Raw genomic sequence first — 21,118 nt, forward strand, 5'->3', positions numbered from 1 at the left:
CTGATTTGCACTAGTAGCACCATTCTTGTGCAAATGGTGTGAAATTTGAACAGACATCATCTTTCAAATGTAGTAACATGCCTGTCAACCTTACTTTATGTTCCACAACTCCTCCTTGGTGTGGCGATTTTTTTCCCATCTGTATATTTTCTATTTCTCGTGCTTTGTCAATTGAGTCAACTATTTTTGCAGCTTGAGGAGCTCCTTGAGCTGTACTAAATAGTATGTACTGAGCCTTGTCAAAATTTAATAATAATCCATTTGCCTTCAACAATCTGTTCATTTTTTCAAATATTTTGATAGTTGCTTTTTCAGTAACAGGACTAATACTGCTTGTTATTCCTATGCCTGTATTATGCAGAAAGATAAATTTTGCATTTGCTGACAATGCAAGTGGAAGATAATTTATGTGTATCAGAAACAACAGAGCACTCAAAATAAAATGCGCAGCACAATTCGAAGAATAAGTTGACAGAGTAACAGTCGACAAAAATGTGAGCAGTGTAATATTTAATATTTAGTATCCATTGCTCAAGATAAAATCCAAACTTCAAGAAAAACTGATGCATACCATAGAGCACTAATATACAAGGGTAATCCCAAAAGTAAGGTCTCCTATTTTTTTAGAAATACAGAACTCTGTGTGGCGGTTGGTCACACAGTTATGAAGAGGGCTTCATGCGTTGTGTGTAAACATGTGCACACCATGCTGAGGCACTCAGTCCTGACTTGGCAGCCATCGAGAATGGAGCTCTCATTCGTTGTTACTGCCAAGTACAAATTGCATGCAGTTATTCGGTTTTTTGAACACAAAGGGGACTGCGCCAATTGAAATCCGTCGCCCATTGATGGAAGTGTATGCTGAGTCATGCATGGATGTCAAAAATGTTTGTAAGTGGTGTACAGAGTTTGCAGCTGGTGGACCAAAATTCATGACGAACAAAGGAGCGGGAGACCGTCAATTTCTGAGGAGACAGTGTTGAAGGTTGAGCAAAGCATGCGTGAAGATCGGCGGATCACCCTGGATGATCTGTGCACATTGGTTCCTGATGTTTCCCGAAGCACCGCTCACGGAATTTTGATGTAAACATTGAATTACCAGAAGGTGTGCGCAAGATGAGTGCCACACATGCTGACTGAGGACCACATGCAGCAACGAGATGTTGCTTCCCACGCATTTCCTCACCGCCTTGCAGCGGAACAGGACAACTTTCTGGACTCAATTTTCACAGGTGATGAAACCTGGTCATCACCAGAAAGCAATTCAGCCCCGACGACGAGGTGAAAGAAAAGGTTCATAACTTTCTGAACAGCATGGTGGCAAAACTGTCACAGCATCTACAAAAATGCATCGACAGAAATGGTGATTATGTCGAAAAATAGCTAAATGTTTAAGCTGTAAACTGATGTAAACCATTGTAGAAATAAACAGGCGTATGCACTTATAAAAAAATAGGAGACCTTACTTTTGGAATGACCCTCATAATTCAGTGGTACACCATGTCCAATTGCTTCAAACTCTGAATGCCTGGTACTAAATAATGGACATGGAACCAATACACTGTGCTTTCTGCAATGCAACTAAGCTATTTTATATGACTCATAAATTGCGATTTGTCTGATATGGGGTTATACTACACGGACTAACTACTGATACCAGTCTTTGGCATTTTTTTTAGGGTCAACTTAAATCTACCGAGTCAAATGTAGTTATAATGACTGTGTTTTCATCAAAAACTCACCTTTGTATTCTGGGAAGTAGTGAGAAAGATGGTGTTTCTTGATCTTCTCGTCAAAAATGTCCACTTTGTTCAGGAAAACAATAACTGAAGTGTAACGAAATGCCGAACACGTGAGCAACACCTTGAAGAGTGCCAAGCTCTCGCTCACCCGGTTCTGTTTTAAAAGAAGGCTCTCGTTAATCTTCTCACAATCTTTTCTGATAAATCAGATGCTACCAGAAAACACCAGTTGGGGTCATGTGTTCTGCAGAACGTTATGCTTCTGCAAAATGCCCAAGTAATATATAATATGCATTTATAAGGGTCATTCAAATCAAAGCCTTAGAAGTTCCATAAAATTTCAAAAAGTTGGGTGATGGAGTTGGTAGGTGGCAGTAGTGTTCCTTTTGGTTCAGAAAGTGACCACCAGTTGGCAGAGTGATGCTATAATGTAACAGAAGGCAGCAGCATCCACAACGAGATGGTCTTGCTGCTGTTAATGTGCATCGTGATTGAGCAGTGACCTGTGATGCATTTTTTCTACAGTGAAGGTGTCAAACCAATTGAAGTTCATCGCAGAATGACAGTGCAGTATGGTGATTTGTGCTTGTCGTTACAGCAAGTGTACGAGTGGTGTACAAAGTTTAAAAGCAGTGTAACTTCTTTGGAGGATGCCCTAAGACTAGGGCGGGCTCACCGTGTAGTGACAAATGAGAACATTGCATTAGGGGAGGAGCTTGTAAAGGAGAACAGACATGTAACTCTGAACGAAATAGCCACAACTTTGAAGATAAGTATTGGGTCAGTGCAGAATATTGTTCACAATGTACTGCACTTCTTCAATGGGATGTCTTCAAGATGGGTGTCACTTCAGCTGGCTGCCGAATTGAAAGACCGTCCTGTCTATTTCGGTTAAGAATTTTCGCATCGTTTCCATGTCAAAGGTGATACATTTCAGGGAAAAATGGTTACAGGTGATGAGACTTAGCTTCACTATCACCAACCAGAAATGAGAAGGTCAAGTAAGAAATGGTGCCACAGCTCATCACTAAAACCAAAAAAATTTCACACTCAATGGTACACAGGAAAAGTCACATTTATTCTCTTCTGAGATGCAAATGGATTAGTTTTGGTGCATTACATGGGTAGAGGCACGATGGTAACCAGTATTTCTTAATCAGACATGCTGAAAAATCAATTCTGCCCTGCAATCAGGAGTAAACGACAAGGGTTTTTGACTTCAGGAATATTACTACAGCATGACAACACACATACAGCCTCTAAGACATTGAGACTATTCAGGAAATTAAATTTGAATGTCTGGTACCTCATTCTTATTCACTAGACCGTGCTCCTAGTGACTTTTGCCTGTTCGGCACACAATGAATGGGAGGCAGGCATTTCACAAGTGGTGAAGAGCTGAAAACAGGAGTGCAGAACTGGGTACACATACAACCAAAAGAATTATTTCATTGTGGTGTCTATGCACTTCTAAAGTCATGGAATACATGCACTCAATGTAAGGGATACTACATTTAAAAAAATTAAGTTTTTTGTTCATTTTCACTATTGAAAATGTTATAGTACTTTCAAGGTTTTCATTTGAATCACCCTTGTAATTCATTGAAGCAGACAAGGAAGGATTACTTAATAATAATAATAATAATAATAATAATAATTAATAAACCCCGTGGAGGCCCGGGAAAAGAATAGGCCTCCGGTATGTTCTGCCAGTCGTAAAAGGCGACGAAAAGAACAAACCACTAATAGGGCTAACCCCCCTTTTAGTGTGATTAGTTGGTTCAGGACAGAACTAAAGAAGCCTCGGACAAGCGCCGTCATGGTCGGGGACGACGCTTGAACCCTATGCCCGCCCACAATGGTAACGACACTGCTAGCCAACTGGAAAATAATTTAAATCCAAATAGAGGTGTTTTGCAGGATATGCTTCCTGCAACCACCCTAGAAGGAAAACAAAGGCAGAGGATGAGATGGTCAGATGAAGTTAATCGACACCTCATGTTCTGTTATTACCAAGCAACAAACCTAGGAACCAACACAACTGGATACAGATCACAAGTATACACAACATTTATTACCAGATACCCAGAATTAAAATTTTTAACAGAACAACGACTAGCTGATCAGATCCGTGTAATAATAAAAAATAACAGGATATCCCAGTCAGAATTAGAAAACATCAAACAACAAGTACAACAAATACTGGAACAAAATAATGTGCAATCAGAAGAAGAAGAAGAAGAAAATACAGTAATGGACTCAAACATCCCAGAGCAAACAAACAAAGAACAACGCACATCAATTAAACAATCAGAGGAAAACGAAATCTTAAGACAGCCACCAGAACAAGAACAAATAGAACACGAAGTGACACACATGTTAGATATAGAAGAAAAATTTCAGCTGACATATATAGAATACAAAGACACAAATACAGACATTAGACCATTCTTGCATAGACCGCCAAATAACCCACAAGGCGAAACAACAATAAAAACTATCAACACAAAAATACACAACAAAATAAATGAAAACACAACTATGGAAGAGTTACAACTACTGGTTTATATAGGAGCACTCACTACACTAAATATACACACTAGGCAGAGATCAGAACCAACCAACCAACCAACCAACACACACACACAAACACACACACACACACACACACACACACACACACACACACACACACACACACACACACACACACACGAGCACGAGGATGTAAAGAGCAACTGATAATAGATGCAGAGGTGACATGTCAAGCTAAAACTAAACAAAGGTCGCTACACTACACATATATTGATTACCAAAAAGCTTTTGATAGTGTACCCCACTCATGGTTACTACAAATATTGGAAATATACAGAGTAGATCCTAAATTGATACAGTTCCTAAACATAGTAATGAAAAATTGGAAAACCACACTTAATATCCAAACAAATTCAAATAATATCACAGCACAGCCAATACAGATTAAGCGTGGAATATACCAAGGAGACTCATTAAGTCCTTTCTGGTTCTGCCTTGCTCTGAACCCACTATCCAACATGCTAAATAATACAAATTATGGATACAATATTACTGGAACATACCCACACAAAATCACACATTTGCTATACATGGATGATCTAAAACTACTGGCAGCAACAAATCAACAACTCAACCAATTACTAAAGATAACAGAAGTATTCAGCAATGATATAAATATGGCTTTTGGAACAGACAAATGTAAGAAAAATAGCATAGTCAAGGGAAAACACACTAAACAAGAAGATTACATATTGGATAACCACAGCGACTACATAGAAGCGATGGAAAAAACAGATGCCTATAAATATCTTGGATACAGACAAAAAATAGGAATAGATAATACAAATATTAAAGAAGAACTAAAAGAAAAATATAGACAAAGACTAACAAAAATACTGAAAACAGAATTGACAGCAAGAAACAAGACAAAAGCTATAAATACTTATGCTATACCAATATTGACCTACCCATTTGGAGTAGTGAAATGGAGTAACACAGACCTAGAAGCACTCAATACACTTACACGATCACAGTGCCACAAATATAGAATACATCACATACATTCAGCAACAGAAAGATTCACATTAAGCAGAAAGGAAGGAGGAAGGGGATTTATCGACATAAAAAACCTGCATTACGGACAGGTGGACAATTTAAGAAAATTCTTTCTAGAACAAGCAGAAACTAGCAAAATACACAAAGCAATCACTCATATAAATACATCGGCTACACCACTGCAATTTCAAAACCACTTCTACAACTCTTTAGATCATATAACATCAACAGATACGAAGAAAGTAAACTGGAAAAGGAAAACACTACATGGCAAGCACCCGTATCATCTAACACAGTCACACATTGATCAAGACGCATCCAACACATCGCCTAGAAAAGGCAGTATATACAGTGAGACGGAAGGATTCATGATTGCAATACAGGATCAAACAGTAAACACCAGATATTACAGCAAGCATATTATTAAAGATCCCAATACCACAACAGATAAATGCAGACTTTGCAGACAACAAATAGAATGATTAGTTGAACCTTGCCTGTAAACAATTTTTCGAAGGCTTTAAAGCCGTATTGTTTAATATATAACATTAATGCTAGTAACCTCAGTAGTCTATTTCCTCAGGAAGCTATAATGCACTCTCAAATCTTTCAGTTTACTACCGTTTATATAATGTGTTCTTCTCACGATGTATGGCTGCCACTACAGCGGCCCTCATGTAATTTTTCTCTTACTCTATATTACGTAGTAACTGGATTGTAGACCAGGTCTCGTAATTTTCTTAAAAGCCATTACTGATTGTTCTTGATGTTTTGACTTATATACGTTCTATGGGCTTCACTAATATGGTAATATAACTTTTATATTTTGGCTATATAGACCACTGCATGTAACTCACGGCGGAAGCGCCACCTGTCTTTTTGATGTATGTATCTACGTTATTGTTCCTATACCTCCCACAATGTCATAACGGGAGTGTTAAATGCTTGCCATTTTATTTATTATCACTCTATTTAAGAACGCATTTAATATTGATGTTTCAAATGTTACTTCAGTACGCCTATCGGCACATAGTTCGCGACATGAGCGCCACCTGCCCTGGCAGCTGTGCTACTACGCTGGCTGATTTTACTCAGTCGCTTAGGCGCTCTGCAACTTCTATGTACCTATTTTATTTGTCTGACAAACCCTGTTTTCAGGGCTATATTTTATATGATTAATGTAACTATGCAGATGTTTGCCTAAATGATAAGGACATATTACTTCATGTTGTTATAATACTGTAAGTACCAAGAATCTTTCTCACATCTTGTAATACAATATTTTCCTAATATATGTTAAACTTCATTTTTGACTCATGTTTCATACCTTAATATATATTACAATGTTCATTGTCCCCAGGCCGTCTTCTGAAGAAGATAGATTTATATCTATTGAAACCTAGGTAAAGATTACTTTATCCTTTGCAACTGGTCGGCTGCTCTTAGTCTGATTTACGTGGAACCGTTGCTGTAGCGCAGCTATGTTTAAAGTACAAATAGAAACAGTAGATCACATCACAAGCGGATGTACAATACTAGCAAATACAGAATACCCCAGAAGACGTGACAATGTAGCAAAAATAATACATCAACAGCTTGCCTTACAACATAAACTTATAAAACAACACGTTCCCACATACAAGTATGCACCACAGAATGTACTGGAGAATGATGAATACAAATTATACTGGAACAGAACCATTATAACAGATAAAACAACACCACATAACAAACCTGACATCATACTCACCAATAAAAAGAAGAAATTAACACAACTAATCGAAATATCCATACCCAATACAACAAATATACAAAAGAAAACAGGAGAAAAAATTGAAAAATACATCCAACTGGCTGAGGAAGTCAAGGACATGTGGCATCAGGATAAAGTTGAGATTATACCAATTATACTATCAACTACAGGAGTCATACCACACAATATCCACCAGTACATCAACGCAATACAGCTACATCCAAACTTATATATACAACTACAGAAATCTGTAATTATTGACACACGTTCAATTACCCGAAAGTTCCTAAATGCAATATAACATGTACCGTACAGTTAAAAGGAAGTCACGCTTGATCAAGGTCCGCGTCACTTTCCATTTTTAACGAGACGTAACGTCTGAGAAAGGAAAGAAATAATAATAATAATAATAATAATAATAATAATAATAATAATAATAATAATAATACTCCCCGTGGAGGCCCGGGAAAAGAATAGGCCTCCGGTATGTTCTGCCAGTCGTAAAAGGCGACGAAAAGAACAAACCACTAATAGGGCTAACCCCCCTTTTAGTGTGATTAGTTGGTTCAGGACAGAACTAAAGAAGCCTCGGACAAGCGCCGTCATGGTCGGGGACGACGCTTGAACCATATGCCCGCCCACAATGGTAACGACACTGCTAGCCAACTGGAAAATGATTTAAATCCAAATAGAGGTGTTTTGCAGGATATGCTTCCTGCAACCACCCTAGAAGGAAAACAAAGGCAGAGGATGAGATGGTCAGATGAAGTTAATCGACACCTCATGTTCTGTTATTACCAAGCAACAAACCTAGGAACCAACACAACTGGATACAGATCACAAGTATACACAACATTTATTACCAGATACCCAGAATTAAAATTTTTAACAGAACAACGACTAGCTGATCAGATCCGTGTAATAATAAAAAATAACAGGATACCCCAGTCAGAATTAGAAAACATCAAACAACAAGTACAACAAATACTGGAACAAAATAATGTGCAATCAGAAGAAGAAGAAGAAGAAAATACAGTAATGGACTCAAACATCCCAGAGCAAACAAACAAAGAACACCACGCACAAATTAAACAATCAGAGGAAAACGAAATCTTAAGACAGCCACCAGAACAAGCACAAATAGAACACGAAGTGACACAGATGTTAGATATAGAAGAAAAATTTCAGCTAACATATATAGAATACAAAGACACAAATACAGACATTAGACCATTCTTGCATAGACCACCAAATAACCCACAAGTCGAAACAACAATAAAAACTATCAACACAATCATACACAACAAAATAAATGAAAACACAACTATGGAAGAGTTACTACTACTGGTTTATATAGGAGCACTCACTACACTAAATATACACACTAGGCAGAGATCAGAACCAACCAACACACAGAAGAAACCCACAAAACCAGCATGGCAACACAGGCTACAGATCAAAATAGAAAAACTGAGAAAAGACATCGGACAGCTAACACAATTTATAAGAAATGAAATCTCGGAAAAAAAACGAAAAAGGTTAGGTAAAATCTCACAACAAGAAGCGACAGAGCAATTAGACGAAAAGAAGCAGAAATTACAAGCATTAGCCAAACGACTCAGAAGATACAAAAAAAGTGAAAATAGAAGGAAACAAAACCAAACATTCAACACAAACCAAAAGACATTTTACCAGACAATAGATAACACACACATTAAAATAGACAATCCACCAAACATAACAGACATGGAACACTTCTGGAGCAACATATGGTCAAACCCGGTACAACATAACAGGCATGCACGATGGATACAAGCAGAAACAGACACATACAAGATGATACCACAAATGCCTGAAGTGATAATTTTGCAACATGAAGTCACCCAAGCAATTAATTCTACTCACAATTGGAAAGCCCCTGGAAATGATAAAATAGCAAATTTCTGGTTAAAGAAGTTCACCTCAACACATTCACATCTAACTAAATTATTTAACAGTTACATTGCAGACCCATACACATTCCCTGATACACTTACACATGGAATAACATATCTGAAACCTAAAGATCAAGCAGACACAGCGAACCCAGCTAAATATCGCCCCATAACATGCCTACCAACAATATACAAAATATTAACTTCAGTCATTACACAGAAATTAATGACACATACAACACAGAACAAAATTATAAATGAAGAACAAAAAGGCTGTTGCAAAGGAGCACGAGGATGTAAAGAGCAACTGATAATAGATGCAGAGGTGACATGTCAAGCTAAAACTAAACAAAGGTCGCTACACTACGCATACATTGATTACCTAAAAGCTTTTGATAGTGTACCCCACTCATGGTTACTACAAATATTGGAAATATACAAAGTAGATCGTAAATTGATACAGTTCCTAAACATAGTAATGAAAAATTGGAAAACCACACTTAATATCCAAACAAATTCAAATAATATCACATCACAGCCAATACAGATTAAGCGTGGAATATACCAAGGAGACTCATTAAGTCCTTTCTGGTTCTGCCTTGCTCTGAACCCACTATCCAACATGCTAAATAATACAAATTATGGATACAATATTACTGGAACATACCCACACAAAATCACACATTTGCTATACATGGATGATCTAAAACTACTGGCAGCAACAAATCAACAACTCAACCAATTACTAAAGATAACAGAAGGATTCAGCAATGATATAAGTATGGCTTTTGGAACAGACAAATGTAAGAAAAATAGCATAGTCAAGGGAAAACACACTAAACAAGAAGATTACATATTGGATAACCACAGCGACTGCATAGAAGCGATGGAAAAAACAGATACCTATAAATATCTAGGATACAGACAAAAAATAGGAATAGATAACACAAATATTAAAGAAGAACTAAAAGAAAAATATAGACAAAGACTAACAAAAATACTGAAAACAGAATTGACAGCAAGAAACAAGACAAAAGCTATAAATACTTATGCCATACCAATATTGACCTACCCATTTGGAGTAGTGAAATGGAGTAACACAGACCTAGAAGCACTCAATACACTTACACGATCACAATGCCACAAATATAGAATACATCACATACATTCAGCAACAGAAAGATTCACATTAAGCAGAAAGGAAGGAGGAAGGGGATTTATCGACATAAAAAACCTACATTATGGACAGGTAGACAATTTAAGAAAATTCTTTCTAGAACGAGCAGAAACTAGCAAAATACACAAGGCAATCACTCATATAAATACATCGGCTACACCACTGCAATTTCAAAACCACTTCTACAACCCTTTAGATCACATAACATCAACAGATACGAAGAAAGTAAATTGGAAAAAGAAAACACTTCATGGCAAGCACCCGTATCATCTAACACAGCCACACATCGATCAAGACACATCCAACACATGGCTAAGAAAAGGCAATATATACAGTGAGACAGAAGGATTCATGATTGCAATACAGGATCAAACAATAAACACCAGGTATTACAGCAAGCATATTATTAAAGATCCCAATACCACAACGGATAAATGCAGACTTTGTAAACAACAAATAGAAACAGTAGATCACATCACAAGCGGATGTACAATACTAGCAAATACAGAATACCCCAGAAGACATGACAATGTCACAAAAATAATACATCAACAGCTTGCCTTACAACATAAACTTTTAAAACAACACGTTCCTACATACAAGTATACACCACAAAATATACTGGAGAATGATGAATACAAATTATACTGGAACAGAACCATTATAACAGATAAAACAACACCACATAACAAACCTGACATCATACTCACCAATAAAAAGAAGAAATTAACACAACTAATCGAAATATCCATACCCAATACAACAAATATACAAAAGAAAACAGGAGGAAAAATTGAAAAATACATCCAACTGGCTGAGGAAGTCAAGGACATGTGGCATCAGGATAAAGTTGACATTATACCAATTATACTATCAACTACAGGAGTCATACCACACAATATCCACCAGTACATCAATGCAATACAGCTACATCCAAACATATATATACAACTACAGAAATCCGTAATTATTGATACATGTTCAATTACCCGAAAGTTCCTAAATGCAATATAACACATACCGTACAGTTAAAAGGAAGTGACGCTTGATCAAGGTCCGCGTCACTCCATTTTCAACCGGACTTAACGTCTGAGAAAGTGAAGATAATAATAATACTATGATGATGATGATGATGATATGAAGAAGAAGAAGAAGAAGAAGGAGAAGGGACAGGGACAGTTAATTAAGTATAGAAGATTAGGCACATATAAGGATGCATCAACAGGAACTCTCACTTTTTCACATTCACTGATAACACCTTCATGATCTGGGCTGAGGGTGAGGACACAGTATGCACATGCTACCAGAACCTCAACACTTTATCCCACATTCGCGTCATCTAGTCCTCCTCAGCCTGACTAGAACCTTTTCAATGCCCAAGAGTGGTTACACCGGTACCTCTGTCACACCAGACCCACTTCGACACCTGCAACTCACTCCACACCAAGAAATCACTTCGGTCCACGCTAGCCACCAGTCATTGTCACATCTATAGTGATGAGCAGTCCCTCTTCAAATATGCAGTGTGTCTCAATCACACCTCCACAAAACGAAATTACCTTCCTCACCTTGTCCAGAACCAGATCTCCCATGCCTTGTCTCCCCTGTTATTTGCTATCCCCCATATACTACTGTTTGGCCACATACGAGCATCGCACTTGTGACTCAGTACCACCCCAGGACTAGGGATGGAAAAAATTGACCGGTTAAAACTGATAACAGTATTTTGTTTTGAGCAACTGGTATTTTTTGATGTTTGTTTAGTCTTGATTATATCAGGTCTTTTTCAATTTTTTACAAATAACCGAGTATAAAAACCAGCATATCAGTTTTCTATAACAGCACTGCTAAAATTTTTGGTTTAATTTTTTTAAGTGGGTAGTGTTAATATGTTAGACTTCCATTATTTGAAGTATTGAGTTACTGTAGAAAATGGGAAAACTGATAAGTTCCATATTGATAAAAATGTCTACAGTTAGAACCTTGCACCTGTTGCCTTGTGATATGCCTATTAGACAGTACACATGCACATCAGTGTGCAAGACTTACATCTACACTATGTAATCAAAAGTATCCGGACACCCGGCTGAAAATGACTTACAAGTTCGTGGTGCCTTCCATCAGTGGTGCTGGAATTCAGTATGGTGAGGGCCCACCCTTAGCCTTGATGACAGCTTCCACTCTCGCAGGCATATGTTCAATCAGGTGCTGGAAGGTTTCTTGGGGAATGGCAGCCCATTCTTCACAGAGTGCTGCACTGAGGAGAGGTATCGATGTCAGTCAGTGAGGCCTGGCACGAAGTCGGAGTTCCAAAACATCCCAAAGGTGTTCTGTAGGATTCAGGTCAGGACTCTGTGCAGGCCAATCCATTACAGGGATATTATTGTCATGTAACCAATCCACCACAGGCTGTGCATTATGAAGAGGTGCTCAATCATGTTGAAAGATGCAATCACCATCCCCGAATTGCTCTTCAACAGTGGGAACCAAGAAGGTGGTTAAAACATCAATGTAGGCCTGTGCTGTGATAGTGCCACACAAAGCAAGGAGGGGTGCAAGCCCCCCTCCATGAAAAACACGAACACACCATAACACCACCACCACCACCACCACCACCTTCAACTCCAGATTTTACTGTTGGCACTACACACGCTGGCAGATGACATTCACTGGGCATTTGCCATGCACACATCCTGCTATCGGACCATCACAATGTGTACTGTGATTTGTCACTCCACACAACATTTTTCCACTGTTCAATTGTCCAATGTTTACACTCTTTACACCAAGCGAGGTGTTGTTTGGCATTTATGATGTGATGGGCTTGTGAGCAGCCGCCTGATCACGAAATCCAAGTTTTATTACCTCCCGTCTGTCATAGTACTTGCAGTGGATCCTGATGCAGTTTGGAATTCGTGTGTGATGGTCTGGATAGATGTCTGCCTATTACACTTTACGACCCTCTTCAACTATTGGAGGTCTCTTTAGTCAACTGATGAGGTCTGCCTGTACACTTTTGTGCTGTACGTGTCCCTTCACGTTTCCACTTCACTATCACATTGGAAACAGTGGACCTAGGGATGTTTAGGACTGTGTAAATCTCGCATACAGATGTATGACACGAGTGACACCCAATCACCTGACCATGTTCGAAGTCCGTGAGTTCCGCAGTGCACCCCATTCTGCTCTCTCACAATGTCTAATGACTACTGAGGTCGCTGATGTGGAGTACCTGGCAGTAGATGGCAGCACAATGCATTTAATATGAAAAACGTATGTTTTTTGGGAGTGTCCAGATACTTTTGATTACAAAGTGAACTTGGTCTGTATGGTAGTTTCTTGTTGTCATCGTCAGACGTAATTCATATTGCAGAATATGTGCTGTGATAGTGCCACACAAAACAAGTATTTTATGAAGTGTGGTAGCAATGAAGTACAATGCTGCATTTACTTTAATAGATTGGGATATACAACAAACTTGTACCATATATAAGGAGAAAACATCCACAATTTTTCTGTGGAATAGGAGGTAAATTTTATTGATATACCGATAACTTTATTGACGTATTATAAACTTAGGATAATAATCAAACCCTTAATTTTGTGCTTTCTTCAGGATGGTAGTGGTGATGCATGGAAGTCATCAGCTTGTGACCTTCAGGTCTCGCCATTGCCATGCCCATCTCCTTCACCTTCCAATCTACGTTGGAGACAGCAAGACCAATTTCTGTCACTTCCAAACACATATCGATCAATGTCTCCTACTCCTTTATCTTAATTTGAATTTTTCAATCTTTCTTTAAAGTATATGATTGCTACTGGAAGTAACAGCAATAAGAAATCAAAAATGGGTTATTTCAGAAACCAGGTATTTTGAGCAGTTTCAAGAGCTGGATTATAACCTGTAGATGAAAAAACCAGTGTAACTGAAAACCAGTTATTTCAGCTATGACTATCACTGCTGTCCAATGCTGGGGCATTTGAATCACGCTCTCTGCCAAAGTTTCAACTACCTCTCATTGTACCCTGAAATGAGATCCTCTCCACTGTCCTCCCTACCTCTCCCACAGTGGTACACCATCACTTACATTACCTACACAATGCCCTCGACTGCCCTTATTCCACCACTGCTCCCAACCGCAGGCCCCACGGCTCATATACCTGCAATAGACCTGTCCCGTACACCTTCCCACTATCACCTACTCCAGTCCTGTCACAGGCATCTCCTAGCCCATCAAAGGCAGGGCCACCTGCGAAAGCAGCCAGGTGACCTACCGACCGTGCCACATTCTGCTCGGGCACGACAACTGATGAGCTGTCTATCTACGCGAATGTCCACCGCCAAACTGTGGCCGAGAGACAGCTGGAAAACCCAGTTCCCGATCGTGCAACCCGACACGATGTTCTCTACTCCGACAATTGCTTTACAGCCTGTACCGTCCAGATTCCTCCCAGTGACACCAGCTTTTCAGAACTGTGCAGATGGAAAAACCCCCTTCAATATACCCTATGTTCCCATAAACCCCCTGGCCTCAACCTTGGCTAGTCCCTGTCCTTTACCTGCCTCCAACTGCAGCCATACACGTACCTTCTGTCCCACCTGCTGAGTCCTTTGCCCTTGTGTACTTCTCTCCTCTCCCCTTTGCTGCCTCCCCAGCACAGCCTCCTAATGCTGCAGCTAGCAGCCTTATCCTGCCCCGACTCTGTCTCTGTATCTCCCACAGGAAGCTCACCATCTTCCTCCTCCCCTACCCTGCAATCCTTCCCCACTCCACGCCTCTTCTGTACTCCCTCTACCCGGCCCAGCAAATACTGCTCCTCACTGCAGACACAGTTACAGTCTGGGATTAGTGCCCAGAGACGACAGTGGCCGTGTGTGCCTTCTACTTACGCACGTACGAATGTGCACATTTTTTTGTCTTTGTGTGACGGAGGATGCAGTCCGATAACTGATAATAAATTGGCCTGTCTGCCACCCTATGCCTCCTCTAAACGGTGGAATAGCAGCCTATCCCTTCCAATCACATCTTCGTATAACCCTGGCCTTACAGGCAGTCTCACTCGATAGGCTCTGCGCGAACCTACAAAATGGGCAGCACGGCGAACGTGTGGTGCTCGAGAAAGAGCTGCAGTTTGCTAGTGGTTGGCTCCTACCACTCATCTCCCTGAAATGTCAGTCACAGAGTTAGTCACATCCGAGTGTGTCAGGAGTTTTGTTCCTGTAAGCAATTATACAGATTGGATAAGTCTACAAATGCAGATTTAGCCACTATGCATCTTGACTACAAGACTATGGTATCAGATGTCAAAGTAAAATTTTAGAGTGCTCTTTCCAAGCATCAGTTCTGTGTTATCATCTACACCTACCTCAGTATTCAATAAACCACTGTGAAATGCAAAGCACAGGATCCTTCCCATTGTACTGTGTATTAGGATTTCTTCCTGTACCATACACATATGAAGCACATGAATACCTCTGTGTGCATGTACTCAATCTAATATCATTAGCAAAAATCTCAGATGTCCGGCTCAGTTATTCCTTTATTATTCCACAATACTTTGCAAACAGACTCATTGCCATCTTCAGGTGGGTCTGCTAACTGTTGCTCCGCTCCTGTTGGCATCCTATATATGATGACAATTACCCCTCCATCAATCTGTTACTATCGCTATCTGTGACACCGCACTGGATTGTGGCAGTGGTGGGGATAGCGTTGCCCTGCTCTGAACTCGGTCTCTAATGTCCGAGCTACCGCTGCTGGGTGCTGACCTCTTTGCACAGAAACACTTTTCTTTTTCTAGGCTTCGTACAGGTTTCCTTGCCTAATTCAGTTGAAGGGCACCACCTTTATTAAACAGATTATCTTGGACCGTAACTTCAGTGATCTCTAATGTTGTAATCCATAGTAAGGCCAGTCTAATACTATGGCTGATTTGGAGGTCTGATGTAGTTCAGTATGCCGTCTATGCTCACAGCACCTCATTTCTACCGTGCATACAGTTTCTGCAGTTTACTCTTTGCTGCACTGGCAAATTGGTAGACCTCTGGTTTGTGAAGGCTTAGATCATCCTTCACTGAGACTAGTAGCGTCAAGGTACTAGGGAGATGACAATATACACATTTAACATTACATCACTCTGAGATCCTGCCAATGTTCCCGTAAACATTGGCAAGATCTTGGAGCATCATAATGTTAAATGTATATCGCTTACGCAATCTTCCTCCTCCTGGGGATTATGTGATTTAAGAGGCCCTTGAAATTAGGGTGGAATGCTGCATTCATAAAGACAAGTGTTTCTGTACGGATAGGTCTGCATCTCACAGTAATAGCTCGGACACTGGAAACAGAATTCAGAGCAGTGCCACTACTCCCACAACTGCCACCACCACTGTAGTGGCTGCGGGGACAGTGATAGGAGTGGAGTGATGGAGAAGCTAATGACCAACATATATAGGATGCTCACAGGAGGAGAGCAGCAGTTTTCAGGGGACACTTCAAGATAGCAACGAGTCTGTCTGCCAAAGTATTGTGGAATAATTATGACTCGACCTGGCCAAACGTGCAAGAATTCTACATATTGAAAATATGCCAAGAAAACATCAGATTGCAAATCTAAAACCATCTTTGCGATCCCTACAGAATCGCACAGGCATTTGTGTGACCAGACTCATTGTAATCGTAGGCTACTAAATTTTCATGTTTTATGAAGTAAACAGTTTTACATTTAAAGTGCTTTGTCAATCTCCTGACCACACTGAAATCTTGTCAACATCTGCTTCAATTTTGGCACCTTCTTGCTGATAGTGTATCAGTATCAGTAGCTGCATCCTCTGCAAAGAGCTTGAGGTAACTTATAATATTTTCAGGCAGGTCATTAATGTAGACCATGCACAGCAAGAGTTGCAATCCATTTGCCTGGGACTCTCCTGCACTTATTTTAAATCTCTTGGCATAATGACAGTGCCGAGCATGTACATATATAACTGTTTAATATATTCCAGAGAAAATCTGAAAAAACTGAATGTGAGATGTGATGTGTATGCACACAGTACAAGAAACAGTCACCTGCTGGACTTGCCTACCACAAGACTTGCTGTAGTCCATAATAACTGTAAGTACTCAAGCATAAAATTTTTCAATAAGTTACCATGCTCAGCTCATACAGTACTACTAAATAAATATAAGAATACATTGCAAACCTGGCTAAAAAACAACGAATTCTATACAACTGAAGAATTCTTAGAAACTAATCATCAAAATATATGTTTTACCTAAGCTATGAAGAAAATGTTTTGATATTATATAAGCTAGTTATTTACTGTGATTATTTTCTTACGTGTGTATTTAATTATTGTATAAAACATTGTTTTACACAATGCTGAAGAAAAGGTCTTTACTTCCTTTTCTCCCCTTGCTGTAACTATTTGAATATCATACTGAAACTAAAACCCTCTGTAAACTTTGACAAAGCCAATTGTATGAAAAATACTGAAAGGCTAATAAAAATATTCTATTCTATTCTGTTCTACTTCTACTTCTGTCAATGACTCCCTCCAAGATAACATGCTCTGACCTCCATTCCAAGAAATCCTCACTCCAGTTACAAATTTCATTTGATGGCTCCAGTTGATTATACGTTAATAATAACTGTTGGTGGGATATCTAGTCAAATGCTTTTTGGAAACAAGGAGATACTGCCTCCACCTGATTACATTGATTCATGGCTTTCAGGATGTCATGTGAGAAAAGTGTAAGCTGGCCTCTGCACAATCAATGTTTCCAGAATCTGTGCTCATTGGCACAGAGGAGGTCATTCCATCTGAGATATCTCATTACACTTGAACTTAGAATAATAGTGTTCTGTCATAGGATCCTTGACTAGATAAAAAATCTACTCACTAAGCAGCGGCAGGGAACACATGCACAAGAGGATTTAACTTCTACAAGCTTTTGGAGGTAGTGGCTCCCTCTGGCAGAAGAGTTGAAGGGGAAGGAAGAGGGGTGAAGGAAAAGGATTGGAGAGGTTTAGGGAAAGGGATACAGCTCAGAAAAGTCACCCAGAGCTCTGGGTCCAGGGGGACTTACCAGGCGGGATGAGAAGGAAAAACTCCTTTCTTTCCTTCTCGTCCTGTTCGGTAAGTCTCTCCTGATCTGGAGCCACTAGCTCCGAAAGCTTGTAAAAGTTAAATCCCTTTGTGTGTGTGTTCCCCTCCCATCGCTTGGTGAGTAGATTTTTTTATCTACCGATTTACATTATATGAATATAATAGAGGGAAACATTCCACGTGGGAAAAATATATCTAAAAACACAGATGATGTGACTTACCGAACGAAAGTGCTGGCAGGTCGATAGACACACAAACAAACACAAACATACACACGAAATTCAAGCTTTCGCAACAAACTGTTGCTTCATCACACACACACACACACACACACACACACACACACACACACACACACACACACACACACACACACATCCGCTCCCGGGATTGGAATGACTCCTTACCCTCTCCCTTAAAATCCACATCCTTTCGTCTTTCCCTCTCCTTCCCTCTTTCCTGATGAAGCAACAGTTCGTTGCGAAAGCTTGAATTTCGTGTGCATGTTTGTGTTTGTTTGTGTGTCTATCGACCTGCCAGCACTTTCGTTCGGTATGTCACATCATCTGCGTTTTTAGATTTACACTATATTATCAATAACTGAATATCTTCTTTGTGTTACTCTATATTATGTATGTTTTGTTACCCATTCATACACACAGGGTAGCATCCAAAAATGATTTGGGAGTAAGCTGAAAGGAGGTAAGAGGGCATTTAATACATACAAATTCTTTAGGCAGACATTGCAGATAATTAATCTGATTTTGACTGTATGTCAATAGTGTCCTACTAAATTTTCATGTTTTATGAAGTAAACAGTTTTACATTTAAAGTGCATTGTCAATCTCCTGGCCACACTATTTCTGTAACAACAGCAGAAGCATAAAAGTCATCTAGGGACAATTACACTGTGGTAAATAAAAAAAAAAAATATTACTGATAAGTTGTACAGATACAAGAACAAAATCCAGAAGCAATATAATCATAGGATTAAAGAGTGGTAGCCTTTAACAAACACCTTACAGTGTTTCTAGGACTGCAGTTAAATGTTTATTTATGATATGGTGAACTGCTGAACAAAAGGTAGAGTAAATGCAGTTATCTCTAAAGATCACTTACGGACTGGTGTTAAATTGATACAGTTCTGTGTATTCACTTCATAAATATGAATACCATGTTATGGTGTGGCATTCTGTTCTGATGGAAATGCAAGTGCTACAGAATAATCATATAAAATTTGAAACTGCACATCTGAGTTAATGAAAAAGAACATTGTAAAACAATTTAATATGTGACACATCTGGTAATATATATTTGTTACCTGTTCACAATAATGAAACTAGAACTACAAGTGATTTTTATAGTGATGTACACAGCAGTGCCTGGTATCAGAAAATATGCTCTGTCCATGTAATAAATTCTTCAGTTGAGTTGAAAAAGATGCTTGAGTCTAACAGTTCCTGTGGCACTAAGAAATACATAAATTGCCTACATTGACACTTTTTTCAAGTATGTATGTTCTGTGCTTAATGTGCCTCATATGTTTATGCTGCAGTTTTGATTGTTTCAGTGCTGTCAGGTACCTAGCAAGCTGTCAAAATTAGGCTGACAAACAGTAATTACTGTGTGAGTGAAACTGTGTGTGTGTGTGTGTGTGTGTGTGTGTGTGTGTGTGTGTGTGTGTGTGTGTGTGTGTGTGTGTGTCTTGTTGATTCTCTGGGTTGTACAGTTCTTTAAAACTGACTTGTCTGTATTTCTGCACAAAATCAACAAAAGATTAAGAAATATTATGGTCATTATCATTAGAGCTAGCTTTGTTTCTTACCTGGCCACGTTCGTTGAGCTGGTTGTACTCACTTATGGCAGATATAAAAATAAATGCGACACAGTTTTCAAAACAGTGAACCCATTTGGGGCGCTCAGACCTCTGCCCTCCTACATCGACAATGCTGGAATACAAAATAGCACTAATTAATCACCCCACAATACATCAGGAAGTGTCCGTATGGTAAAACTTGTTGTTATGAAACGTATATGAACAGAAAAGTCGTGGAAGGTCTGTCCCAAAAACAATGGTAAAGTTTTTTTTTTTAATTTCCAGAACTGTTGGTGGACAAATGTTTCAGTTCATTTATGCTCTTTTTGCATCTTGTTTTCTGTAAATCCCATCTTGAAGAAAAACCTTCAGGAACATGGAAAGAGTTGAGTCACACATTAACATGCAGAAAAACCCACTGCGGGCAACTTTTTGTTTATTCTACTAGTAGAATATTTCAATTAGTTCTTATCTAGTGATACTGCCAATTATAAGGGTTTCTTCTTGATTACTTTGTGTTTGTGTGTTCTGAGTAAAGTGGCTATTTTAGAGAGGAAAAAAATTAAAAAAAACACTGGTCCACCTATTATGCTATTCAAATGCTGCCTTAATTTAAATTAATCATTTAAGTAGTGTTACACAGAACATTATCTATATATTGGTAAAGTTGAAGCCTGTTTATTGTGAACTTTAGTGTTAGCAAAAATGTACATCCTCTAAATCCACAGGTCTTGATAGACCATAGAAGAAGATGCTATGTTCTTCCTTAGCATTATTTTCGAATATTGGGGAACTGTGAATTTGCTGCCTGATGTCTTCCAGCAACAAGTTAAAGATTTTTGCACCATAATGTAAAATATCTTTCTAATTCTACCCAATTATTTTTATTTCTGGTATTATGCATATTCCTGACAAACTTTCAGTTGGGGCAATGACCAACACAACTGGAAAAAAAATATATTTTACTCTATGAGGTGAAGCAATAAAGACACCGGACT

At 39.0% G+C, this 21,118-nt stretch overlaps 1 protein-coding gene across 1 annotated transcript in view; it reads right to left on the reverse strand.

Annotated features, from left to right (window-relative positions):
• Positions 1 to 21,118, reverse strand: part of LOC126428202 (guanine nucleotide-binding protein subunit alpha-14-like) — a 167,439-nt gene that overhangs the window by 34,290 nt on the left and 112,031 nt on the right. The window contains exons 5-6 of the mRNA XM_050090114.1: positions 20,130 to 20,253; positions 1,743 to 1,896 (exon numbers count right to left, since the gene is read on the reverse strand). Of these exons, the coding sequence (XP_049946071.1) occupies positions 1,743 to 1,896; positions 20,130 to 20,253 (278 nt within the window). The remainder of the gene's footprint in view (positions 1 to 1,742; positions 1,897 to 20,129; positions 20,254 to 21,118) is intronic.

Source organism: Schistocerca serialis, chromosome 12 (assembly GCF_023864345.2).
Source record: "Schistocerca serialis cubense isolate TAMUIC-IGC-003099 chromosome 12, iqSchSeri2.2, whole genome shotgun sequence".
NCBI lineage: Eukaryota > Metazoa > Arthropoda > Insecta > Orthoptera > Acrididae > Schistocerca > Schistocerca serialis.